This window comes from Aythya marila (genome assembly GCF_965140915.1).
Source record: "Aythya marila genome assembly, chromosome: 1".
NCBI classification, from domain to species: Eukaryota; Metazoa; Chordata; class Aves; order Anseriformes; family Anatidae; genus Aythya; species Aythya marila.
Window position 1 is genome coordinate 83,008,219 of NC_139042.1, and position 28,000 is coordinate 83,036,218.

The 28,000-nt window shown below is 47.7% G+C and overlaps 1 protein-coding gene across 1 annotated transcript in view; it reads left to right on the top strand.

Annotated features, from left to right (window-relative positions):
* Positions 1-18,629: 18,629 nt before the first annotated feature.
* The window catches only part of PTCHD1 (patched domain containing 1), a 30,632-nt gene continuing 21,261 nt past the window's right edge, over positions 18,630-28,000 (top strand). Inside the window, exon 1 of the mRNA XM_082779654.1 lies at positions 18,630-19,193. Coding sequence (XP_082635780.1) covers positions 18,765-19,193 — 429 coding nt within the window. The 5' untranslated portion in view covers positions 18,630-18,764. The remainder of the gene's footprint in view (positions 19,194-28,000) is intronic.

Consider the following 28,000-nt stretch of genomic DNA (forward strand, 5'->3'; position numbering starts at 1 on the left):
GTGAAAGAAACTTTCATTTAAAAGATAAGAACAAAACCTGGAAATTGTCTTTTCTGACCAGCCTTATTTACAGTTTTTTGGTTTTTTTAATCTTCCTGCTTTTTCAGGGTTGGCTTGCAAGCTAAAAATGTTGAGGATGCTTTGCTGAGTAACGCATACTAATGCAACTATTGATTTATTTAACCTTGTTTGAAAGACTCAGTGCCATTCATTGTGCCTAAGAGACCCACCCATTAGCCACTCCTTGAAATTTTTCTTCTTTTTAAATATCCATGATCTTGATAACCTTCTCCTAGTTTTCTCCAGTCTCTACTTGCTAAATGTTTTGGATCAAATTCTGTTGATAAAACCAAGAAAATTGAACTAGCTACAAACCAACTTTAACAGGTGAATTATCCTTCTAAATACCGTTCTGCACCTAGATGGTCTCTTTCAGCAGGCAGTTCAAAATACTTTATAAGAGTGTATTGAGTGATTGATAAATTAAGCCTAATAACACCCCTGGGAGGTAGTACAGTTAGATAAACAGAAACACAGAAAGGTTAATTGTCCAAGGTCACTTAGCAAGCGATTTGCAGAACCAGGGCAAGCACCTAAGGAGTCCTAACTACACTTCCTGCAATTTGCTCTCTGAAATATGTCAAGCCTGATTTGCAATTGTCTTCATCTTTGTGTAATTATTTACTGCAGTGCAAGACAAGTGTAAAATGGGAGTGAAATCAGTGCCAAATCAAAACAGCACAGGTATGAAAGGATGAACAAGGGAGAAGGCAATGCAGAATCCCTTTATTTCTTGTCCATCATGACCAGCTTGTCTCTGGTTCATTAACTCTCTTGTTTACCTAGCAACTTAAATGATAAATTTAATAGTGCTCTGTTGACAAAAAGGTTGGTTAGTTATCATTTTGCTGATGGATGACTGCAACAAATAAAATCATTAGACGTGTACCCTATGTGTACACTTTTTTCTTCTGCTTTCTCAGCAATGGCATGTAGGTAGAGTTAGAAATCCATTTTTTTAGTCACATCTGGTGGCTAAATTCTAGCTTTTAAATTTCATAGAATCACATGGGTTGGGAGGGATCTTAAAGCCCATCCAGTTCCAACCCCCCTGCCATGGGCAGGGACACCTCCCACCAGACCAGGCTGCCCAAAGCCCCATCCAGCCTGGCCTTGAGCAGCTCCAGGGATGGGGCATCCACAGCTGCTCCGGGCAACATGTGCCAGGGACTCACCACCCTCATAAATTTAACAGAATTCTCTTAAAAATAGAAATATATCACATATGTATGTGAATATGAGCTCTCATGTGTTGTCGTACATGCCTAACTGGGTAGTTGTATCATGCAGATTTGTGTTAAACCCAACTTAACTTGAACAAACTATAGAAAGAGTAAGGTAACATACATGTACTAAAATACTTCTCACTTACCAAAATGCTGTTCACAGCATTATCCTTCCCTTTTATCAGAGAGCTAACACTTTAGAACATGCTTCATTTCTGTAGCAAATAAAAAATACTCTAGGGTACAGGAGGAGTTAAGAGGCAATGATGACACCCACTATATTTTGGGTTAATACTTTGTGGAATTGGACCAGAAACTATACACTGGAAAGATCTTCCAGCAGATAATATCTACCATTTTATCATTTCCCTATCATAATTTATTTAAAAAAAAAATAAATGATAATTTAATGTTTTTTCTTGGCTGGACAAAAATTAAAGTTGGGGGGGGAAATAAAGAATTTTCATCAAACTCTAATTTTATGTGTCCCAAGCCTGAAATCAAAAAAAAAAAAAAAAAAAAAAAAGAAAAGGACAAACTATTCTTGGTAAGGCACCAAGCTAGGGTTTTTTTTACAAAGATATTTTGACTAAAGTGTTTTTCATAGCACTGTCCCTCCAAAGAGCTCGCAGCAATTTAGCAGCGCTGATGCACCAACTCCCATGACACTGATGCACACGCTGCTGTTTGTGAGCAGGTATGGAAGCTGAGTCACAGAAAATGAAGTCTCTCACAGAAGGCCTTACAGGAGGCCAAAGCTGTCCAGGTGTTGGCTGTGCAACTGGCCGAGCAGGCATCTCCTCCGTGTTTAGGATGCCCAATTCAAACTCCTCAACTGTGCCTTCAGTAACGTGGGTCCCATACATCTCCTTGTCATTTCTGTGACAAGGACTTTTTCTGCAGCCCCCACCAACAACTTAACAACCCTAATTTCTCTCAATAGGGGAAGCCTGGCTACACTTTTGAAAAGGTTCTTGACTGAGGATTAATGGTGCTTACTCAAAAGTCACCTTCAGCCACTGACCCACCTCAGGACATCTGCTTGTTTGTGTCCCTGCATCTGGTGCCTCTTCCCAAGCTCTCGTGTTCTGCTCCCAGAGCATCTCCCTTGCCTCACTCCAGTTCCCACACAAGCTGTCTGGAGAGGGGATGGCAAGGTAAAGACAGGGAGGAGGACAGCTGCAATTAAATGGACCCTGTGATACGTACATGCTACGGTGGGAAATGGTGTCATCCCAGCTTTCCCCACCTCCCTTTCTCTGCTCCCTCACATCTATTTGCCTGCTTATGATCTTTATTTCCCTCACAGAGATTAAACAACACTTTACCAGGGCCAGAAGAGGGACCCTACCTGGCAGGCGTGCATGGCACAGTGCCCTGCAGCCCTCAGAAGCTCCCTGCCGCTGTGCCCTTTGGCAGCCTCTTCCCAGCCCCAGGCAGTGTCTGCTCATTCCCTGATCTCCTGTGCAGGGGCTGCCCCTTTGCTCCTGTACATCAGGTGCCCTCTTTGCTTAGGAGCATGTGGGAAAATGCAAAATAAAGAGGAGGCGAGACCTTCAGCTTGGCCAAGACAGTATTGCTATGACAGAAGCTTACAAGCCTCAAATGTTATTTTAAATGTTTAACCTTTTAAACTGGCATCAGCACTGCACCACAATTAGGTTTTAATCTATCTCTGCATAAATCTGTGCATCTTTCTCCCAGGTGTTATATTTGCTATAGAAAATGTCTTATGATCCCCTGCTACTACAGCATTACACAGCTGAAACACACTCCAGGACGCAACTGCCTAACACCATAAAACAGCAGCTTGTCAAGCCATGTTCATCTTGCCATCAGCTGTGTGCGTACACAAGCTGAGGAGTGTGCACGCCTCTTCTGAGGTGACACCGGTTTGCATAAGTCGCCATTAGGCAACGATCACAGTGAATAATGAGCAGAGTTCGCAGCACAGCACATTAGTCTCAGGGGAGGTGAGAGTGACCAGGCAGAAGGGTCAAGAAACCTTGGCTGGTGCTGGCAGCAAAAAGCCACATGAGGAATATGATTAACTCAAAAAATTTGAGCAATAACACCATAGTTGGTTGTTGCAAGCAATGTACATACAGTGAGCCTCTGCTGGAAATGTGTTTGGAGCATGCAGGGGAAGGGGGAGATGGAGGGCCATGGCAGCGTGAAAGCTCCCAAGGCTTTCCAAAGGCAGCTAGAAGTGTTGAGAATGAGAACAGCAGAAATAAACATGGAGCAAAACAATGGTTCTTCCTTCCTTACTGAAAATATAATAAAATAAAATACATTTAAAGCAAAGAACAAGGCAGGAGTCATCCTCAAGGCTTCCTAGCAGGGTGGCGGGAGCTCCGCTTCTCCTGCTCAGTTCAGCGAAGCCGTGCGGGAAAGGGAGGTGATAATCCCCTGGCGACATTTCACTTAACACTTCTCTGGTAGGCAATAATTTCTGTGTGCCACAGGAACCAGCATAATGGAAGCAGGCTCCATCTCCAAGAAGTGTGTTAATGTATTTGCAGCACATGACGGCCATTATTATGAGCTTAACCCAAGTTTTGATGAAAGCATCATAAAGCTCTTACACAGTCTTTGCTACATTAGACGCTTTTACTTTGGAGCTGGTGTTGTTTGGCAAGCTAAACGCTGCAAGACTCCAAATAAGAGGAAGCCCAAGCCTGACCCAGGCACTAAATGTGCAGAAGGGCTTACACATGCTGCAGGTGACCACATCCTCCCTCACCTTCATGCCAGGTGGGAACGTCAGCTGTGTCTTTAGTAAATACACAAATGTAAGCACACAAACACAAACCCTGAAGTAATAAATGTTCACATTGGGGCCTCCCTAAATGAGGGAAGTTTAAAGGATTTCAGTTGTTAATTCACAACAGTGGGCTTGCAGCAGAAAAGTTGGGGAATAATGCCCCATCACCTCCTTCTTTGAGCGTGTTCTTCCCTCTCCGGTCATGAGCACATTTTATGTGCTCATTCACCTTATAGGCATAGGTTTGGTTGTGCTTCTCTATAGAGTTTACACTAAGTTTTCTTGCAAGCCGGTTTCTCTTCACAGTCAATAAAAGTAGTGTTTACTGCAGCCCAACATGCTAACATATTCTTACACGCATTTTTGAGGACTGCTGTGGACTAAGATGTGTGTCATACAAAGAGAGAAAAAAAAGAATGAGTGGGAAAATGGAGTTAACTGAAGTTAAAAAGAGAGTTAAAAACTGCAGCTAAAAGAGCTGCAATATCTATAAGAAACTGTATCTGTAAATGCTGGCCTTTGCTATTTTTAGCTATCATTACAGAAACAACAGCAATGATGGATACCACCTTTGTACCTCAACTCCTTCCTGGCAGCTGCATCCCTTGTCCTCGTGGCTTTACCACAACAGATTGACCCAGGCAGACTACCCAGTAAGGTGGCTGCAGAGCTGCGGCTCATTTGGCTACGTGTTGCTGTTCTGAAGCTAATTGGCCCCACTGAGACTCAGGCTTCATCTTGACACCAGCTTGGCCAGCACAGGGCCGCAGGTCCTGGCACCAGGCACCTGCACGTAGGGGTGCTGTGTGCCCTGGGTCTGCTCCTGATGCAGTGTGCCACCCCAGTTCCCCCAGTACAGTGGCCAGGTGGGGAAAGTGGGGGCATGATTTACTCTGCTACCCACTTCTTCCCCGCTGCTCCCTACCTGCAAGCACAGAAGGCAGCGACCAGCTCAGCGATGTTCTACCCTATAGCTGCTACTCACCATGTGACGAACCATATAAACCCCAACTACAGTAGCTGTGCTAGCTCAAGTTTGGGTCTAAGCAGAGGCTTACACACTGTCTGTCACTGCGTATGAGGATTTAAGATACTTCGTGATGGGCTATGCTTTGAGGCACCTTGCATGGAGCCTGTTTCTCCACACACAGCTGCTCACCACGGCTGCTCAAGCTTGCTTCAAGGCTCATAGGCCTTTTCTGAAGCAAACATGAAAGTGACTGCACGGTGCGTATGCACATGGAGATCAGCCAGGACGGTGGCCATAGGATCCTACTTGGCCTACAAAGGGGAAAAAGAAAGTAATACCAATAAGATGAGGAGAAGAAACTGAGGGAGACAATTTGGTCAGGACCACAAAGAAGCCATGGGTCAGATGGAGGAATTAAGGCTGTCCTGAGTCCTTGCTTAGCTCGTCCCTAAAAAGCCCTAGCTTCCTGCTATATACAGCACTTTGGTTATTACTAAAAATATGAAATCATGCTGTGCGTCATCTTTAATACAAATAGTTCTTTATGCTCTTAATAGTCTCTTAATAGGACATGGTTCAGATATAGTTCCCAGAGCATTGGAATGGATTTCCTAAGCTTTTCAGTTGCACTTCACGAGGTCGCTTTGCCTGCTGAGGATTCCTGAAGCCTGTTGCCCTTCTGTACTGAAACAACTATGCAGTTCAGGACTTTGCCACAAAATCCTCTCCCCAGCACCTGAAGCCTATGGGTCTGCTCGTGGTCTGCCTTCTCCAGCCATCCCTGGTTTCGAGTGAGCACATCTCTGCGGTTGTCTCTAATAGGCACACACTGTCTCTATGGCAATGAGAGACGGGAAGCGCCTGAGAAAGATGCTGCAGAAAACACTGTGTCTGGCACCAGGAGGAGACAGCAGAATGTGCAGAAGCCTGGAGGGAAATGTTCCCTGCAGGCTTAAGAAAGTGGTGTGGCCATAGGATGACATAAGTGACCCAGAGGAGAGTAAGCAATATGTTTCTGTTTTCTTCAAGTCAAGCTTTTCTTCCAACTAATGTTTTCATTACCTTTTATTCATAATGGATTAATTTTTAACTATGCAGTACTATAAAAAGTGTTTATTACATTATCACTCAGTTTTATCTTCATCAGTCTCCAGTAAAGTAGGAAATGCATCCTTTCAAGCTCTCTAGTGCAGAATTGCACAGTGTGTTATGTACTTTGTTGTAGTGCAGGAAGGGGTGTTATGAAATAACAAGTACTGCATAAGAGTACTTTCAGGTGCTCTCTGTATTTGTGTCAGGCTTTTCCCACTCTAGAAGAACTGCAATTAGAAGTCATAGCATTAGCATAAAAACATATTTACCTAAAAACATACCTAGTTTTCTGTTTTATGACAGATGATTCAGAACAGGAAAACAAAGAATATAAAACCTTCCAATTCACTCTTCATTGTTTGTTTCCATTTTAATACCTCATTCAGACAAGAACAATGAAATGGCCTTGTCAGGCGCAGCCTCTGTTTATGACTACCTGTCAGTTCTCAGGTACTAGTACAATCCTGCCTCATACACGGGAACAAGTATGTTTAAAAATGTACATTTTAATTTGGGGAGATTTATTGTCTCTCTAGAGAAAGTGCAATAAAAGTCTCCAAGCTTCTGCTTCTGCTATAGACTAAACTACTCATTGTGATCAAGACAATATGACAGGGATTATTAGACATATTCTTACAATTCATATTCACAAATTAATTTTAATCCTGGATGTACCTATCTGCTTTCAAAAAACTACCAAGAACACAAAGGCCACATTTATATTTAAATCCCTAAAAGGAAGCTATTTACAAAAGCCATTGTGGTTCACCTCTACAATTTCAGGGGGGCAAAGCAACAGTTCACATTCTTACCTGCACCACATAAAACAGGAAGTAATGCAGCATGTATTTGCAAGCTTATTCGCCTGTGCTGTATTCCCACTGTATGCTGTTTCACAGCCACCTATTCCCTACAAATGGGGAAGAGTAAGGGGGAAAGTGGAATGGATGAAATATTGTGAAGAGAAAGAAGTATATAATCGTGAAGTCAGTGGAGAAATCAATTTATAGGTAATATATTCAAGTTCCATATGTGTGTATAAACAAAAGATCAGGACTTAGATATAAATCTGCATATGGTACACGGAACTTTTTCTGGAACGACTCCCTGAGAACATATACTGCTGCCCTACTGCTGAGGTTTTCAAAACCCACATCTTTTTCCAAAAGGGAAAATGTCTGCACCTAACACATTTTAACTTTGTGTGGGTGTTTAACTGACTTGGTTACCAAAGAAACTAGTTCATTTTCTACACCAGTTAAAACTAATATTGCTATTAGAATAAATAATTTGAAGGAGAGGAGCTAAAAAAAAAAAAAAATTAAAAAAAAAAAAACCACCATGCCTGCACTGCAGATTTGTAACAACCAATTAATGGTCAGAGCGAGAAATGCCATAGCCTCTGTCACAAAATTTTCAGTCTCCCTACACCGACCAAACAAGCCTTTGCTCTTGATGCAAAAATCTCGAAACCAAGCCTCCACTGCTGCGTTCACGCACCACCGCACTGCCTACATGACGTGTTTTCTGCAGAAGTGAAGGAAAGTTGCAGACATCTTGTACTGTTGCCAAGACACTCTGACACTTGCTCAGAGACACTCGTCTGCTGCTGCTGCTGCTGTTCAGAAATGCTTCCACTTCCTACACTTCGGTGCTGCACCAGAGCCATCCCCATGCTGCTTCAGCCTTCTGCCCTGCTTTTCCGTGGCTCGGGATTTGCCTTCCTGCTCTGCAACTGCACCCGCCTCTACACCTGCGATGTGTGTGGGGGGGAAATACATAAATAAATAAACCCAGCCTGGCCATTTCTCTCGGGCAAAAACACTTCGATACGCTGGCTGGGTAACTCCTACGCGCTTGAGGCAGCCGAACTCAGCACCACCAGCCGCTTTTCCAACTCGGGAGCTGAAGCGGCCGACCCACACGGCTTTCCACCCCTGCTCCCACACGGACAACCGAGGCACCGTGCTGTCTGCCCCCCTCGGCGGCCACACGGGGGGACCCCGGGCTGGGACGGGCCCGGCCGGGGTCGCCACCCAGCCCCTCGGCCGCGAAATGGCGGCGCTGCCCCTCCGCGGGGCCCGGCCCCGGCCCCTCATGGCCCCGGCCCCGGAGCGCTGCACAACACCGCCGCCCCGTGGCCGCCTCTGCCCGGCCGCCCCCGAGGGCCCGGGAGTGCCCCCGGGCTCCTTTCCTTCCTTCCTTCCCCGAGACCTTTGTATTTTGTTTTATTCGGGGCTTGTCGCCTGTATCTCCCCGCCCTGCGTGGCTCTGGGTGGTGGTGTGAGCCACAGGGAGGGCTGCAGGGAGAGGGAGCAGAGGGAAACTGAGGCCGGAATAAAGGAGAAGGAGGAAGGGGAGGAAATGTGGGATTTGATAAGAGCTTTACGACAAAATCGGGATGCAGTAACGTTTTGTGTGTCGGTGTCGGACTTCGACGGCTGGCAAGAGCCATGTGTAAGTGGGGATGCCACTCAGGAGTGGTTGCAGTCATGGTTCCTGCGCCAGTGATTTTCTCTGCGGGTTTTTTTCCAGGAACTTCAGGTGAGGGAAATCCACAACATTGCCGGCAGTGTAAATGGCAGGCCCTGTTTTCTTTACAAGAATTAATCGACTTTTTTTTCCAGGTAATCCTCTGTGTTTACAGCCTTCGGCTGCTGATGCATTGACGGGCTGGTGGCATCCCCAATGACTGCTAAAAGCAGCAGAGCTTCAGCAGTGGTAAATGAGAAGAAATGATGAAGCTTTACCATGAGACAGTGAAGCTTAGCAATCTCTCTTGACCCCAGATTCCACCTTGCTGAAGGTTTCCCTTTCTAATTACCTTTTTCCTCACATCTGTAAGCTTGATTGTGCCAAACCCTGGCTACTCTTCACATCCTGCCCCCGTTCTTCCCCCCTCACGCTTCAGCTGGTTTCACCTTTGTCCAGGCCATTCTGAGCCTCCTGGACCTCTGACTACAGATCAGCGACCCAGGGATTAGCATTACTTATCTTCATTTTCTCTTTCACTTAGAGGCTCTCCCTGTCCTGACAAGATGACAGCTAACAAATTTCAAGAGCCAAGGCTGAGTTCACCCACTCTACTTCAGCTCTTCCCCAGTCAAGCACTTTCCTCCTGTATTTTCACCCAGACAAAACTGTGCTTCGCAGCTCTCAAGTGTCAGAGTCCCCAGGCAGTCAGACATCGCAGGAAAAGGCAAGGACAAAATCTAATTTGCGAGAGGATAGACAGCTACGTAACTCACGAATCCCTCCTCTTCTTTTCCTGATAGCTTCTGCTTTGCTCAGTCACAGCTTCCTTCCATCATCTACAGCAAATGACACAGGGTCTAGCCTCCAGGGAACAGACTCATTCCACATGCAGCTCTTTCTGTGACTTCCATTGATCCTGGACACCTGATATGGAAGGGGTCAATCCTAAAAAGAAGCAAATGTGTAACCATGCAAGTACAATGTGTGTGCACACTGAGGCCAAATTAAGGTCGTATTGACATCTCCAATTAGGTGTTTCTGAACGCTTCAGTGCTTGACTCTGCAACCTGAATGTTTTTAAACATACATCTGTATATAAATACTGGAAGGGAGTGGTGTTAAAGCAGATGACTTCCCATCCCCCATGTGAATTCCCATGTACAGTATTGTCTCAGAGGGACCATTGGCAGATCTGAACTCCTAATATATGGACTTTGCTAGCTAAGAGGGAAACTCCAAGGGAGGATGAAATACTCCCTTTGCTGTGATTGTTGCTACTCTTCTCTGGCAGCAGAGGAGACCCAGGAATACAAGACAGGGGGAGGGGTGGGTGGGGGGGGAGGCTTGTTGGTGGTTACAGACACATCTCTCTGTTCATTTTCCTGTTAGCAATGTGCTCCCCAAGCCTGGGATTCACTCTCTTACTGAAATATCCCACCTGCTGGTCCCAGTTCCCCTCTGCACCATTATTCCCCATCAGCTCCCTAAGATTTCTATATTTCCATGCACCCCTGTTCCTCTCCATTCCAGCCAGACTAATTCACCTTCCATGATATCATCAGAGGATGCATAAAAATATATGTGGGAAAACAATCTCCCTGAACTTAGCAGAATTGCCAGGGACCAGAGCAGCCCCTGGCTTCCAAAAAAAGCAACTGCAAAGCCCCAAACTGAGCATGCTAAATGCAGCATGGTTTTAGCAGCCATCTCCTAGGAACCATCTGCTAAGCATGTGCAAATAGTGACTTTTGAGATTATTATGATTTAGTGAATTTGGAAGAACTTTACAGGAACAGCCAGAGGAGGCTCTAAGTACTACGATGACACAAATATTACAGAATAATGAAATACTGTTTTTAGTATTAGGAATAACATTCATCTCCCATGAACCAAAATGCATGCTTGCAGCAGCCTTGAAAGAAATAATAATAATAATAATAATCTTAATAATTTCCTCAAAACTTACAGTAAATTTCATTGAAATATAAAGCAGTCTTTCCTCATATGATATTCCCATGCAGTCAAAATAAAGTGTGTGCTTTCAGGTGCAAAGCCAAACTCAATTAGTATTATACACAAACCAGAACATACCCTGAATTCTGATCAGAGGCAAGCTGATGATTCATACTGCCATGGTCTGCACGTTCGTATTTGCTAGGAAAGCCAGTGTACGGATTGATAAGGGTTTTTTGATCTAAAAATAGGCACATGGGCCATTTTAAACATATGCCTTAGAAAAAGACGTTTTGACACTGTGTTTTAATCATGTCATCTAATGCTGATGGGCACTTAACCGGGTAGACCACCAACTCCTTGATTAAAATGTGAAATAGCACGTTACATTCACAGTAATAATATAATTTCGTATTCATGGATGGAAAGTGCTGTTTGGAATGCAGCTTTCATAGAAAGCACAACCAAAACCCCAGTAAACATCAAATGTATGTCTTACAGTCGGAGAACTCCCTGCTTCTGTTTTTATCTCAGGAACATCAGGAACAATCAGAAAATCAAGCCACTCCTCTGAGATCATGTAAGAGAAATAGGAAGCTGTTTCCTTTACTTTGCATACCTGCCTGCTTAAATGTCTAGGGCTTCTGCACTGAAAATGTGCTCCATAACAGTAAGTGCTCTCTGTCAAATGCTCCATGCATTTCACCTGTTCATGAGATGTACACCTGTGACTTACTGCAATGGGTTTCTTTCAGTACTGTGCATTCCTTTTTTTGTCAAGGGAGCTCTTTATTGCTTAAAAAGAAAGCCAGACAGACTGTTGTCTTACCCTAATGCAGTGCCCAGAAATCTTCAGCTACTGCCCTGCATGCTGTCCACACGGCAACACGGAGTAAGCAAGTAATGACATTTTTAAGCACTGTTTAAGGGCTGTGATACATTTTTAGTGATCACATTTAATATAAGAGCTGCGTAAATGGCACTCCTCTGCTTTAAAACAATGAGGCTATTTTGTTTTGCTTGTTTGCTTTGCTCCTTAAAAACCCTAATTGCTTTTCCTCTATGTCCTCCTGGCTGTAGGCAGTCCCTGACTTCATTCACAAGCACTTAGAGCAGTGCAAGGGAACGACATCTTTGTGACAGACAGAAAGGACAGTAGCAGCTCAAGGCACATCAGAGAAACAGCATGGAGGCACATCCAAACTCTTATAACCATGTACCTGTTACAATTGCCTGGCGTATGTTGAGAAAGAAGAGCTGGGGCAGGGCTGTGACAGCGGTCATAAGGGACCCATATTTTCGTGGGAAGCTGGAAATGGACTGAGGACAGAGTAATTAAAACTCACTTCTTTATTTTCATTGTATTACTTGGCTCATTTTAGCACTTAATAACAATTGTTAAAGCATAACAAAGGGAACATTAAGAATGATTTTATGAATAAGGCTTCTCTGGTCTGAATGAATACAACTCAACATTGCTGTATCACGTTGTATTTCCTAGATGCTCTTAAATCACTGATTATGCTCACTCCACTTCCTGTGAGAGGCAGCTTTTCTCATCCCGATTTGAAAGAAACCAAGGCATGGGGAGATTGACAGTGAAAAGTGGTAGAACCTGATTCCTGGAGCTTTTAGTCCTTGGTCCATACTTCCACCAACAGTTGCTGCTGCTCCTGTAAATGATGCAAAAACTCTGTGATAGTCTAAAACCTAGTCAACCTGATACCAGTTCATACACACACTCTGAAAGGCTGGGGAAAAATATAAGAGATTTTTTTAAATGTCCTTTACCGAAGGTCTCTTACTTTAGAGCCAGCTACACTGTCAATATGACTCAATATGCAATCTAAATGCAGGTGGAAGAACGTGACAGAGCAGTATGAAGAAAATTCTGAGTCAGAGTGTGCTGTCCCAAAGCTGTACATCTGTAATTTATATTTAGATAATTCTCTTTACTAACAGCTTTAGAGACACAAAGCCTAGCCAAAGGCTATAAAGGGGATAGAAGTCAGAATGTGAAGCAGTAAGGAGGAGAAGAAATAGAGTGACCAGCCCTGCCTTTAAAGCTTGGCTGCTGTGCCAGGGACTACCAACAAGCCCATGTTTTCTGTTGCTGTAGGTGAGCTACAGAGCTGTCCTCCATCTTGGTAATAAGTGTTTCTGCATCCACAAATCACAGACTATTTTTCTTACATTATACTTCATCAAAGGTGTGTGAGACATCCAACCCACTCTTCAGCTATATCCCGGAGTCACAGAAAATAGTGCTGGCTGACAGACACATCACAAGCACACCTATTCCATTCTTCTACCCCAAGGTGGGATTAGCAATGCTTATGTTCCACCTTACAACTTTATCCAGCTTGCCTTTAAAATCCTGCAATGGAAAAGTCTACACCCTTCTTAGGTGACCCTAGTACTCTGCATTGCTATTAGAAAGACACTGCTGTTAAAAAGCTTGGCTAGCGTATGACTTAAATGTCCCTTGCTTTCACTTCAGCCAGTGTGTAAATATATATACATATGTATTTAAATATACATATATACAAGTAAACAAGCACCTACATATATGCCATATATATATGGTGTATATGCATGTTTGCATACATGTATATGTGTGTATACATGTGTGTATATGTATACATTTATTCCTGAATTTGAAATCAAATACTATCCTATTTCAATAGCTCCATGTGTTTTCTTTTGCTTTCACTTGCAACCTACTTGTTTTGCCCAGTTTTATGTGAAGACACATAAACAGAAAAGAAACATTCACACTACTCTAGGAGATACACTCTGCCAAAACTGCAGTGTCTCCAGACATATTTACTAAACTCCTAGCTAATGTTTTGTTTTACACTAAAACTTGTCTCTTAAAGCAGTGCTTTTACTGTTAAAGCAAAGAAGCCATAATTTTACACACTTAACTGTGATGATTAATTTTTAAATTCCTACTTTCCTGGAAATTGTATCCATAAATGATACTTCTTTTTTTTTTTTCTTTTTTTTTTTTTTTTTTTGTCAGTCCCTTGAATCCTGCATAATATAATTGGTTTTCTGATATCATCAGGGTTATTCTAATATGAACTTTGTATTTCATATGCAGGATAGTACATAAACATCTATGCTCTTTCATTGGTTCACAGACTTTTATCCTAACTAATATCTTGTTTAAGTCTGTCCTGTACTTCCTTGGACAAATTTATGCTCTTGACAAGATAGGTGCATTCCCTATTTTTAGGAAACTGCGTCATCCAGTTATCTGATACAACTGCGTTCAATTAACATCAACCAGGCTAGGACACTAGGCAGATTTATTGTGCTGTCTTGTCTGCTTCTTTTGTTTCTTAAAATGTAGTATGAAAGCTGTAAATTGACTCGTCTGCTTATATTAGCTGTTACATTGCAGTACATCAGGACCATTTAGACTGCATTTCAAAATAAGAACTTAATCCACCTTACTGCAACGAAGGACTTTTTTTCCAGGCCATTATTGTTTACAGAGAAGCAAAGACCCTTCCTTAAGGCCAAAGGCAATGCTGAAAGAGGCGTCAGCAGTCACTGTTTTAAAATAAACAGATGAGAGGCCACGATTAACAATCTGGTCATTCACAAAAATCAGAGAGCCTGGCTGAAAATATAGCCAGAGAATGACAATCCAAAGGCTTCAGCTTAAGAAGTGAGTCTAGATCTAACAGAATATGGGAGAATCCTAACAAAAGCAGAGCTGTGTTTTTGTGCAGCCTGTGCCAACATGCGAGGGAACAGAATCATCCTTCCCCTCTACTGAGTTTTCATACAAGCAAAGAAAAAGCACGGGCTCCCTGTGACATTCCCGTTTGTGCTTTTCAGTCCGTTCATGCTAATGGTACAACCGGGAATCTCCAATTTTTGCGTCATCGCTGCCAGCAGCAGGCTAATGGAGCATCTCAGAGACAGACCACAGAACTGCAGTTCCAGCCACACAGGGCACTTCCCTCTTTTATTGCTGTCTATAAAAGATAAGTCACACGCGCTTTCTCTTAGCAGTCTTCATGAATCAGCAAAGAGCTGCCGAAGAGTGACCATCAGGGCACTCGGGAAAGAATCAGGTGCCAGCTGTCAAAGTATTTCTTGGTGATTTACATTCTTTTTATATGTCTCCGTGTCTAGTAGGAGGAACAGGCCAGCAAAGAGCATTTACCTATTTGCATTCTACAGGACAGGCTGCAAAAAGGAGATGTTGTCATGCAGCACCAGGAGGGTGGATCTCTTTCCTTTTAGCTGATGCAAAAAGATCCCCTAGTTCCTGTGACTTCTCCCCCAGGATCTGCATTAGCAAGCCCAGTTAGCACAGGTACGCCCTGTCATGGGTGGCAGAACATCAGGGCACTGGGGAGTGCAATGCAAAGGGCATGTACAGCCATAGCTGTACTTCATCTTCACCTTTTTCCCTTCCATTTGGCGAACACTAGGGGCTCACGAACGCGAAAGGAAGAATTTCAGCAGGGCTGATTTTGGCAGTAGCCTGTTTCAGAAGGCAAGAGATCAGCCATCTTGAACCCTGGCAATGAAATCCACGGGTTCAGGGGGCACAATGCGTGGCCACCCCTTGGTTTTGTTGTTTGTACATTGGGTTAACAAGGCAGCCATTGTCTGGATAGCCCCCTTGAACTTGTTCTGAGGGGGAACACGCATGCCAAAAATTCTGATGTGATCATTTTGTCTTTCTCTGGTTGCAGGGTTTAAAAATCACCTTGGTGTTGAGGTTCTCAGACTGTGAAGTTCAGTAGCAGTTCAGGAATAGAGCACAGGTCTCTTGTCTCCCAGTCCAGGGCTCTCCCTTGCTGCCTGCTTGCAGCTGTAGGCAAGTCATGGTACAGGTTGATGTGATTAAATGTAAACTATTAATTGCACTAACACCAATTTATGCTTTCCCATGGCTGCTTCTGTAATGCCCTGTTTGGTATAAGCAAATCACTATCTTTGCGGTAGAAGTGCAGCATTTATCAGTGCAAAGATCGATTCTTTTGGATAATCCTTCTAATTGCAATGGGACCCAGCTTGGAAACGAGGAGAGCTTCTGCTCCGCTCTTCTGTTCACTGCAAACTCAAGCTACCAGTTCTGAGGTTCTCTCACCAATCAGCACCGGGAGATTAACTTTATCATTAACCTTGTCTGTGCCCTCACCAACTCAATTGGCATTGGCCCAGGTCCCAGGCCTAAGGCCAGGCAATACAGAGCCAAGCACGGTTGGGTGATGCAATGACAACTACTGCTTTCCCCAGCCACATGTTATGTTGATCCCTCGGCACAAAGCAGACCGGCTTTACACATCACGAGCCAGGCTTTCAGCAGGTACAAATGAACTTAACACAAAGAACTTCAGTAAAAATGTTTTCATTCCTTAAGAATCTGGCCATAATTATTAAATTCTCCTTGGAAGTCTTTTTATAGTTCCTTTCCAAAAACAAAAAAAGTCTTTGCTACCCATCTCCTCACTGTGGGTAACCTCATTCTCTCCAAACTCCAGCTGGAACCTGCATCACACGTTGCTCAGTGCTCTCTTGCAAAAATCATTCCCCGTTCACAGCACTAAATCCCATGCAGACGTTCCTAAAATATCTTCTCCGGTTCCTCATGCCTAACTAAACAACGCAAAATCCTGATTTTCTGCATACCTCCCACAGCCATCCCAGATGCTCCTGCCACCTTTCCTTTCCCCTAGGCCCTCTTCACTCATCTGAAGTCACTCACCAGAAACCCTCCCCCTCCCTCGCTTCTCAGCTTTTGCTTTTACAGGACCCCTTTTGGGGAGGTAGGAGGAAGGGGTTATTTTAAAGAAAGCCTTGCCAACTTCTTCCTCTTGTGTTCATTTTAAAAATTTGCTATTGTGACAAGATTGGAGCAGATGCTCGTTCCTGGCTGTTCAAAGCATCCTCCTGGTGCTTGCAAAGACCTAAAGCCCTGTGGCCTAGGCTGTAGGGAGCCTACCCAAGCCTTTCAGCCCCAGCAGTGAGATCTTGGCCTCATGCTAAGCCAACGGGACCCGTCTGGCCTTCTCCTTTCCTGACAGCTCCCAGGCATGGGTCGAGGCTGTCTCTACACAGGTCTGAGCGATAACAGTGCTTCACAGGGGACAGGTCTGCTCTTGAGAGCAGACGAACCCTGCACAGATGCCGTCTCTCTGAGTCATGTCTTCCCCATCTCCCTTTTACACTCTGTCCCCCAAAGTAGCTGCCCTGAGGCGTTCACTTTGAAAGGACATAATCATATTGTCCTCCCCCTCATTATCCCTCTTCCCAGTATCTGCACCTCATCGTACGGCCATCTCTTCCCATCATTCTCGCCTTAATTCACTTTGGAAACACTCTGGAGCAATGAGACATCATTATCTATTTTGCCAAGCACCATTCAAGGCTGTAGCAGAGTACCACACAAACATGATAGAAATCCTGCCCTCCCTTCCATTTCCTCCACGAGACACGCAGAGCTGGGTGTCGCTCAGCAGGCGAACGCGTGCTGCCCTGCAGGCTGCTGCTGGGAGCTCCAGTTGCTGGGGATTTCCCCTACAAGTGAGGGTGGCACTTTGCTCGGCCAGGCTTTGCTCGTCATGGAGTAGCACCTGAGGCCCAGCTGCTCCTCTCCTTGCAGCTCCCCCACCATAACGTGCTGAGAACTGGGCCTAACGTCAGGTCCTCATACCCGTTTCACTGAGGTACTCTGCAAGACTCGTGAATCAGCCACTGGCTGGTTGCTGAAATAATTAATAGCCCCCTTCATTTTTAATAATGATAAAATAAAAATCGCTTAATGGAAAAAAAAAATACCAGCACAAATGACACTGCCAGTAGCAATGACAAAAGCTCTTTGCTCGTGGCTGATGACAAAAGGCACCAGGCACATCCCGACGCTTCACCCTAACAGTAACACAAGCCAGCCTCTGCTCGATCTGCCTACAGCTCTGCAGGGAGACGAGAGACCTGGGCTCCGTGTCCTGATCTGCTGCTGAACTTTGCGGAGACTTGAGACAAATCGTCTCCGCTGTCAGTGTTTCGGCTGCCGTTTCCATCTCTGATGCTTCCTTCTGATTTTATTCAAATTAAATGTGTTCCTTAGGTTGATCTGGGCATGACAAACACCCGCATCCCCGGACTCGGCGGGGAAGAGGAAGCCAGGCTGGCACTGCGGGCAGCCTCCCGAGTGCGTGCCGGCCTTGGGCACGGCGAGCCAGCAGCATCGGGGGAAGCGGGGACACGGCTGGCCATAACTCGGCACTGCTCCACCGAGCGATCCGCGTTAGCGGCAGTGAAACACGGGCAGAGTTTAGCATTCAGCCCGCGTGACCCAGCTGCGAGCGAGGAGCCGGGAACGATGTCAAGGAGGCGAAGCAGCGCCCGTGCCCAAACATCAGCTGGGGCCAGACGCCCCCGAAGCGCAAGGGGCTGCCGGTCTGCGCAGCCCAGGCGGGGAGCCGCTGCCGCTCCGGGCAGCAACAGGTGAACGGGCTGCCGGGCTGAAAAACTTCCCGGCGCTTGTGAAACCCCCGCCTGGGCTCCGCACAAACCCGAGGACCGGCGGCAGCAGCCGTGCCCGACGCCGCCGGGGGTCCGCGGGATGGTGCAGCGGCACCCCCCGGCCTCTTTTATGGGCGTGTGCGGCGCCCCCCGCGGAGCCCTCCCGCACACCCCGAGCCCGGTTCCCCCCCGGGGCGATGTGCCGCTGCCGCTGCCGCTGCCGGTGGCGGTGGCGGTGCCGGTGCGGGCGGGGCGGGGCGGGGCGTCCGGAGCGCGGCCCCTCGGGCGGAGGGCTGCGGGCGCCCGGCCCGCCTGCAGCGGCGGCGGCGGCGGCGGCGGCGGCGGGGGGATTAGTCAGCAGTCTGCGGGCGGCCCCGCGCAACCTCCGCGGCGGGGGTGGGGAGCGGCGGAGCGGCGCCGGCCCCTTCGTCGCCGTCGCCTTCCCCCCGGAGGGCGGCGGCGGCGGCGGGGCGGGTGTCCCCGGCGGTCCGCGGGGCCGCGGGGCTCCGGCAGCGCCGTGCGGGGCGGGGCGGGGCGGGGCGGGGCAGGGCGGGGCGGGGCGGGGGCCCGCGCGCGCGCGCGCGCAGGAGGCAGGCGGGCGCGCCCCCGCGCCCCGCGCACGCCCCCGCGCCCCGCTCGCACGCACCCGCGGCGGCGGCGGCGGCGGCCCCCGGCCCCCCGCAGCCGCGGCCGGCGGGGAGGCGGCGCCCGGCGGGGCTGCCCCATGGTCTTGCGGGGGCCGTGGGGGAGCCGCGGGGGCCCCGGCGCGGCGCTCGCCCTCCTGCGCGCCCTCCGCACTAGGATGTTGCGGCAGGTCTTGCACAGGGGGCTGGGGACGTCCTTCTCCCGGCTCGGCCACTTCGTCGCCAGCCACCCGGTGTTCTTCGCCTCGGCGCCCGTGCTCATCTCCATCCTGCTGGGCGCCAGCTTCAGCCGCTACCAGGTGGAGGAGAGCGTGGAGCACCTCCTGGCCCCCACGCACAGCCTGGCCAAGATCGAGAGGAACCTGGTGGACAGCCTCTTCCCGGTGAACCGCTCCAAGCACCGGCTCTACTCCGACCTGCAGACGCCGGGGAGGTACGGCAGGGTGATCATCACCTCCTTCCGCAAGGCCAACATGCTGGACCAGCACCACACCGATCTCATCCTCAAGGTAACCGCGCCCCGGCCCCCGCCGTGCCCGCACCTCCCCGCCGCCCCCCGCAACAGTTGGGACGCCCGGCCCGGCTCCGAGCCCAGCGGAGCCCGGCGGAGCGGGGGCCGCCGCCTCTTGCCTGCTCCTGCCTCTCCTCGCCTCGCCCCGGCTGATGCTGCCCACCAGCACCGCTGCCCCGCTCCAACTTGCCGAGCACTTGGGCGCCGGGGATGCTCTGGGGGTGCTGCATGCGGGCAGACCCTTCCCTTCCCTTCCCTTCCTATCCCTCCCCGTTCCCTTCTCATCCCTTCCCAGCCCTTCCCATCCCTCCTCATCCCCTTCCCATCCCTCCCCATCACACCGTGCCCCGGAGCAAAGCGCCCACAGCAGACACCCCACTACCTCGCTCCCGACCCCCCGTGGCTCTGCGGGTGGCTCGGGGAGGTGAGGAGCACCGCAGCCCCCCCAGTTCCCCCAGCAGTGTCCCCCCGTGTCACTTGGAGGGCTCTGGGCGTGCGAGTACCTGGCAGGACGGCTCTGCGCACCGTGTGCCATAACATGTCGGCAACCTGCGTGTGCCCGAGCTGGCACGCCAGCTTGCGCCGGAGTAGTTTTGGAAGGGGTTGGGAAGGAGAAGCGAGGAGGACAGATGCTAAAACCGGGTGGTAAGAGGGTCGGGTGCACGGAGGGAAAGGGCACCGAACACGCACAGGGAGCCAGAGGTGTGGCTGGCTCAGCCCGGCACGTTTTCCCTGTTGCTTTACGGAAACCCCAGAGGCTCGGCATGGCTTTTTTTTTTTTTTTTTGCCCCCCCCTTTTTCCTTGAATGTCAGGCTGTCAGACCCTGCAAAAGCCAACGCTAATTCTTCTTAATAGCTTCAGGGAGTGCAGGGAGTGTCTCCTCTCAAATGACAAAAAAAAAAAAAAAAAAGGTGTATATACTGGTTGTGAGAGACTTTGGGGAGATGTCGCTCTTTACTAAACAAGGAAATAACTGTTAGAGTGGATTTATTTCTCTTCTATTTCCACCGTAGCCACATGCAGGACTGTAGCACAGAGCCACTCGCTGTTTTCCGCTTCTCTTTCCTTGCCGTTAACGTGTTACCCAGCAGTAATCAGCAGACAGATCTAACGAGCACAGGCTGGCTGAGCACAGGCACAGAAACAGTACCGGCGAACGAGAAAACTCCAGAGAGATAGACGGTTTTCATTCCTTCATTTTCCTGTACCGTGGACTGCATTCGCATCCAGTGTATGCACGTTTACTCAGTCACAGGACAATAATGATAATGGATTTTTTTCTCTGTACTGCTTTCTCCAGAGATCTGTAGTTTTATCGATAGCGCAGCCACACACAAATAAACATTGCCCTGAATCCCTCCACAAGCAAACTTCTGCATAAGATTTATCATATCGGCGGAAGAGCTATAACTTAGAAAGTTCTGTCAGTGTTTAACGCTGCCTCATTTTTAACAGACAGAATTTGCCAACAAGATGATTATTTTTCATTTAGTGAGATAATGAACAGCATTGCCATTTGACTGTTTACTCATACCGTTAATCTGACATTGTCAGGCGTATTTGATGCATTATTTCCAACTCTTTACTTATCTAATTAATTCCAGCTTGCCTTGTGCAGAACAGATTATGGCCTTTGTCCTGAATGTTTTTCTGTGTGCGGGCAGAGCCAGGCTGAGGCAGCTGCCCGTCCAACCTTGTGGATGGCCCAGCGGGGTCGAAACCCGGCGAAACAGGAGGGAGAGCCCCCAGCTCCCAGTATTGTTATGCTGGTGGTGATGCAGGGCTACATCATTCTTTGTCAGCAGGACTCACCGAGAGAAGGAGGAAGGGAAAAGGTGTCCATCAAGGTTTTCCTATGCTGCACGGAGGGCAGAGAGGAGCAAAGGCATCTGCAGCGTGCCCCCTACCCCCAGCCCAAAGCCAGCCAGTGCTGCTCCTCGGATGGACCAGGGGTAATCCCACCTGCACGCCTCTGAATGCTGCCGTGGGGGTGCAGTCAGGGCAGAGAACCCCCCTGGCAGCATTTACCTACCTTTCCCCTTCAGGGGAAGGATGACCTCCCCAGGGAAGAGCTTTTGCTGTAGAAGAGGCCTCGGCTCCTCCCGTAGGACTCTTGCTGCATCTCCACCTGCTCGCAGGTGGATGGGAGACCTAAGGTAGCCCCACGCGGGCACCGGCTGCTCTTGCAGCACCGTCTCTAGGTTCCCTTGCTGGCCATATCCTACATCACCAGCCACGGAGAGGGGAGAACGAGCCTTCACTGTTACTGCTACCCTGGTCGCATGGTAGGGAAAGAGAAGGAGATTTTCTCTGGCTACGGCAGAGGAAGAAGTGAGCTTCCATTATTGTCCCCCTGGAAAAGGGTTACGCAGTTTTGGGGTCTGAGCAGTTGGAGCTTAGTGGCACTGTCAGAAGTTAATCACTCTAGTATCCTAATTAATGAATTGGTTATTACAATAACTTCTGTGGTGGCTTCTCCAAAATACTCTGGTTGGCTCAGTGCAGTTCCTAATGGGCAGGCCATCAGCCTGAGAAGCTGTCAGCTGCCACAGCTGTGCAGCACCCTGCTGGCTGGCCAGGTAGAGATTTAGGGAAGGGCCCAGATCCCGGGCAGGACTCCCCAAGCAAGAGCAGCCATGGGGCACAGCATGCCTGTGCCAGCATGGCGTTGGCTGCCCACACAGTAGCAGCGCTTCTTGCTGGACACGCAAGCTGCTCCACGGAAGGTCTCTCCTGCTAATTAGCAGGGAGGCATGTGGCTGCCTGCTAGCACAGTTCTGGCTTGGAGGCGATGCCGCGTACCCGTTTTTGTTTGTATAAAAGTAAATCTCCATCCATAGTTCTCATAAGTCCCTGTAAATAGAAACTATAAGCATAGAAACACTATGCTTATAGTGTTTCTGTGCCTGCCATCCATTGCGTTTCCAACTGTCCTAGCCATCTGCAGAAGAGAGGAAGGGGAGAAACCTAAACATGTCCTGGAATGGATGGTCCAACAGAAGCCTCTAGAGAGTCTCGGATATGCAAGAGATGCATCCTGGGGCTGGGATGTGCTGGAGGGCAGTGGTGACTTTGTGCTTGCTGAGCCCAGGGCTGTCCAAGTGCAGGACCTCTTTCTTGCCCAAGATTTCACTCTGCCAAGAGAAAGAGAGAGAGGAAGTATGAACACTCAGCTGAAGAAAGTGTGCTCTTAGCCTTGTATTTCCAAGAAGTGCTTGGAGAAACAAAAATAATTTTGGATATTTGTTGTGGACCATTGCGCAAAAGTTCAAATGCTAGTGTAAATTCTGTACAGCTCATCTAAGCCTCGAATCCAGCCTAAAAATAGCGTAAGAGCAGCCCCCTGCCAGTTCATTGCGATATTTCCACTTGCAGCTAGAAACTTGGGAGGTTGAAGGCACACAGACTTGCTGGAAACATGGACCTAGCCAGATGTTTTGAAGCCCTGAAAACATATCCTGAGTTAGCCAGGATTTGAGACATTTTGAGCCTGTTAGTTCCTCTGTAATTAGAGCGATTTAACTGAATTGTACTACAATAGACTTTTTTTTTTTCTTAATGAAAGCTTTTTTTTTTTTTTGCAGGGTAGACTCTCTTATATTATTGTGTTTATAACATTAACACAGTGCTAATATTTTTTAGCAATAACTCTACTTATGATGCAGAGATGAAAAGGGAATGAAATGTGACATGCCTTACTAAAAGGGGTTTTATTCACAGTTTGCCTAGACAAAAATCTGTAGATGAAGGCTTATTTCTTTAAAAGAAACTGTCCTAACTACATGTTTTCAGACAGTGCTTATACATTGCCTCTCTCATATGAACTGGCTATCAATGTATCTAGTTCACTGATTAAATGCCTATTTGCACATGCAAGCAAATACTAAAATATTCATGTATAAACGTGCATTTGTTTAAGCAGTGCATAACTTCTGATTATTGCAAAGCAAGACAGTCAAACTTCAAATTTTTGCAGACCTCATACTTGTTTGGGTTTCTTTTCCTCTCTCTGCTCCCTAATTACTATGTCTGCCCATGTGTGTGCCTGCATGCTCTGTCCGCAGCCCTTCCAGATTTCCTCATTTATTTTCTACGTGTGAGGAAACTCGTGGAGGAACCAGCTATGTTTGTGTTCCTGTGTTTGTGGTCTTTCTAATTGCTTTGCTGTGGCAACATGGCACGCCGAAGCCATTGTTTTCGAAGCTGGTAGAAGTCAGTGCTGGCTGTAGCAGAGCTGAAGGCTGGGGCTGGTGCAGCTCTGACTGGCGTAAGGCACCCAGCCATGCATTTTAAAACTTCGGGTAGTTCAGAAGGCCTGGAGGCAGCCAGCCAGCTGTGGATCTAGCAATGTATGTAGTAGTCTTCACTTTCTCTGCATAGCTTCAGCACTAGCAGTGCTTCTAGAGAAATTGTCAGCAAAACAAATAGTGCATTTTGCTAAAAAAAAAAAAAAAAAAAAAAAAAAAAAAAAGATGAAGTCATGTCTTCAGAGCAAGGCTGTAAGACGAGGGGAAGAGTCCTAATACAAGGAAAACAAGGGTGTGAAAGCAGCAGAAGTGCAAGCCTGTTGTCATAGCAGCACAATGCTGCAGGGCTAAAACGTATCTTATGCGAAAACAGATGAGAATTAAGATACGCAGGTGAGAGCCGGGCACAGCCAGGGAAGAGGGATGGCCAGCGGCGTGCCGCGGGGAGGCGCGTGCGGCAGCCCCCAGACGCCTGGCTGTCGCTTCAGGCCCTGCCTCCCACAGCACAGCATGGGAGGGACAGGTTCCCTTGAGGGGTTGTCACCCCTCCAGAGGAGGGACCAGAGCTCAGGGGACACCATGCATCACGGCCACCAGGGTCCAGGCAGTGCTGCAGGGGTGCGGTCGGCTAGCACAACCACGCTGAGGCTTCCCAAAAGCTGTGAGTTGAAAAAAAGCCCTGAAGTTGGGGTGTATCGGAGAACCCCCTCATTCCTGCTGGGAGAGAAGACAAGGAGCTAAGTCACTGATGAACTTGATAGGCTGTGAACTTGTAGCTCTTGAGGTTTTCTGCAGTGAGGTAGGTGCCACCCATCGCACAGCTGCTGGAGGTGCCCTTCATATGAGCTCACACCACGTCCCCGGTCCCCCCTGAGAGGCGCTGTGAGGACCGAAGGGTCTTCATGGAGAAGAGTAGCTCTGTGGAGAAGGACACCGGTGGATCTAATGTGACATCAGCAGCAAGAGTGAAGTCTTCATCTCCATACCTATCATCAGAAATGGATCTCAGAGTCCTTGGCCGTGCTTCACGTACTGGACTTGTGCAGCCCACGCATCAAGTCTCCTCTAGGAGCAGTCAGCCTGAAAAGTCACACTCTGAACCAGTGTTCTCTCGGTGAAACAAATCCAGATAGATTTGCCAGGGTGCTGGTCAAAATTAAAACCACATTGGTTAGGAAAGGTTCTCCACATCAGATTAGAGAAGAAAAATCTTAGCTAGCAATTATCTGTAGCTACCAGTAAGGTAGATGGAAAAGTAAATGCACACATAGCTGCCAGCATATATGTTTGAGCAGTAGTTGTTGTCCCTCAGTTGATGACTTGTGTTTTAAACAATTTTTAGATTTTAATTACATGAAAATTGTTTAGAGAAAGTACTATTCATCATGTTTTGGACAGCTGAAAAAATAGTTGTAAAAATACAGAGCTTCCATAACTAGTATTTTAGCATCTTTTCGGGAAGTCTGGTTGTAGGACTGCTAGTAAAAGAGTCCAGCTATAATATTTTCCGAGCTGTTAGGATCTGCTGGCTTCCTGACTTGTTAGTGCACGCAGTTGCCATCCCTCAGCCAGAACTGCTTGGGCAGGAGGCAGCTTCCCACCAGCACTGTCCTGAACCCAGGTACCTAGGCTGGCCTCAGGGCCTGGTCCTGCTCAGAGGCTCCCTTCTTGTCCTTCTCCACACCTTTTGGTTAAAATAAATTTCTACTGGTTTAATTCTGCCCATGTCTGTTGAGCCCACAGTGTTTTCTTTTGTGAATTAGGCTGGGAGCTCTGTAAGTCTTTTTCTCTCCTATAACCCTTTTACTTTTTTCACTGAAGCAGCCTCTCAAAGTGAATAAAAAAGCACTCCGCAAAGATAGAACATGACAAACATTACTGAGATCACAGAAAAAGTGGAGAAATTTACAGCAATCCAATAAAGGATTTTTCTTCTCTTCATTTTCTTTGGCACAAATTACCTGTAAAAATTACCCAAAGAATAAACCAGCTTCACGTGAAAGTGAAGCCCGCATTCAAAATCATTGTCTTATAACTGAAAAACTAGAAAGCAATACAGAGCCTAAAGCAGTGTTGAGACTTGAAGCAGTGATACATAATGAGTTCACTCCTTGCTTTATTTTTGAGCCTTTTCGGGTTCTCCTCCATAACCGTGAGATCAGACTTTTCTTCATGTAATGAAAGCTGAGATTCTCAAAAAAAAATCACACTGCTTCAGGGCTCAGAGAAACACCAGACTTCGTGAAAATTACAATAAAAAAAAATAATAAGAGTGGCAACACTGACTAAAGGGAATCTCATCTTTAATTTGAACCATCAGACATCAACTGAATTGAGTCAAATATTAGCAAAGGCAATGTAGTATGGCGTGGTAAAGATCTTATTGCCATGAGTGAAACACGTCTCTATGTGCCAGCTCATTTGCGATAGGGGAAGACATACGTATGCCTAGCTAGTTTTATCTAGTTGGCCATTCATCGACTATATGTCAAGCAACAAAGTGTAGTTGGGTCCTTATGATGAGTAATGTCACCTATAAAACACCGCACATCACTGCTCCGCAGCAAAACCGAACACGTTTCCGCAGCCTGTATGATAAGCACAAGCTAGCTGTGCACACCCTAAATATCAAAACCCATGGCTGACCCAGCTCCTGGGAGGTCAAGCTGTCTGTCTTTTCACAAATGACGACGTGTCCACCTTCCCTGGCCAGGGGCTGTGTGGGACACCGCTGGCCACTGCCATTCCCTCAGTTGTTGTCCTGCCAGGAGAGGAGTGGGACCCTGGCAGGCTCTGATCAGGGCAGCAGGTTGCATAACGTGGCCTTAGAGGATTTCTGGGATTTGAGTGTTTTGCAAATGAATCAGCAGTTTCTGCCCTCTCCCTGCTGGGATGGGATCTGTTTGCCTCGCAGGAAGGCTACAGGCTTCCTCGTCACCTGATGGAGCTGACCAAACTCTGACAGCGGGTGCTCACATTGGTGTTAAAGGACGGACTTCTGAGCAAGGCGACGGAGCTAGAGGCATTCCTCTCCCCCTCCTGTGGCTCCCTGTATCCTCCTACACGGACTTAGGAGTAAAAGCAAGCTGTCTTTGTCAGACTGAGTGTCCATCTCCCTGTACAGCTCCTCGCCTCCAGGCTCAGCTCTGCTGTCCCTGCTGCGGGACGTGCCAGGCCCCATGCTGGGCCAAGCCATCCCAGGAGAGCAAAGCCGAGCCCAGCGGGCAGCTCTGTGCCTCGGCGCCTGCCTTCCTGCCCGTACAGCAGAGCCAGCAGGACCAGCAGCCAAAAACAGCTTGAGGAAACCTTTGTGGCCACAGCACGCTGAGGCCGCGAAGCAAATGGTTTCTCCCAGTGCAAATGGAAGGCCTTCACGCCGGGCTTCCCACACCCACAGGCAGCAGGAGGGGATTCGTCCCCCTGTTGAAGCCACCGTCACTGTCTGAAGTAAACAGATAAGCAAGCATGGGACTTAACGAGCAGGGCTAAGGTGTTAAAGAGTGCAAACAGCTGAAGAGAAAACACTGTTCCAGAAATCTCTGCCGTGCTGTGCGGCACACTGAAACACCATTTTTGGAAGGGAAATGGGAATCACAAGGGATGGGTGCTGTTGAAACAAAAGTGGAGAGGCAGAGGTATACGTTGTTGTTTCGTGACTGAGCCCTTTCAGCCAAAAACAGTGCCTGCCACTGTGAGCTTAGGCATGCCGTGCAGCTCTCATGCTGCAGTGCTCTGGCACTTGAGCCGTGAGCTGCCTCGTGGTTACTTGCACTGCTGGCTAACCCAAAAGGCTGCAAGCAAGGAGCAGGCAGTACATGTCTCCCTTTGAGAAAAACTATTCAGGCAGCTTTTGGTGTTCTTTTAGTTCCCCTTCTCTACTAATAGCATCAGTAAGGAGAAGAAAACCGTTGGGTGAATGAGAATCTGCTGGATTCATTTAGAATAGAGTCACCTGCTACTCAAAACCTACCATGCTGACATTTTCACCCTCAGACAGCAGGCTGTGCCACATCCTGCTAGCAAACCCAGGTTCCTGGGGCTTCCCAGGTTCCAGGCCAGGACACAGGAGAGCCAGGGGCCGTGGGGATGCAGTTTTGGCAGGGGGAAGGCAGCAGTGAGGCAATGGGGTGCAGGGACTGAGTGGGGAGAGAGAGGCACAGGCGTGCAGCAGGCTGTAGGGCCACCACGGCACCTCGGGACTCTGAGCTCGAAATTATCATTTCCAAGAAGTGATTAGTACTTTAGGGATGGCATTTAGCTTCTAGCCTTCTGCTGAAGATGAAGCAGCAGCTGTGACAGACAAGGTTATTTTGTAACCTAAATATTAACAGAAAGTGCTTCAGATGTAGAACGAAGCGAATGCAGTGGCGAGGCAGAGCAGGTAAATAGCAACACGCGCTGTTTGATGAAACTCATGCAACAGTTTCCCTTCTTCTGCTTTGTGTCACCCGGTGGATCCTTTCAGACGTTGTTGTATTGTTAATACAACACAGGCAGTAAATTCCTTCTATTGCTCCTAGTTGTCCTCAGCTGTACTTTATATGACATCTGGTTTTA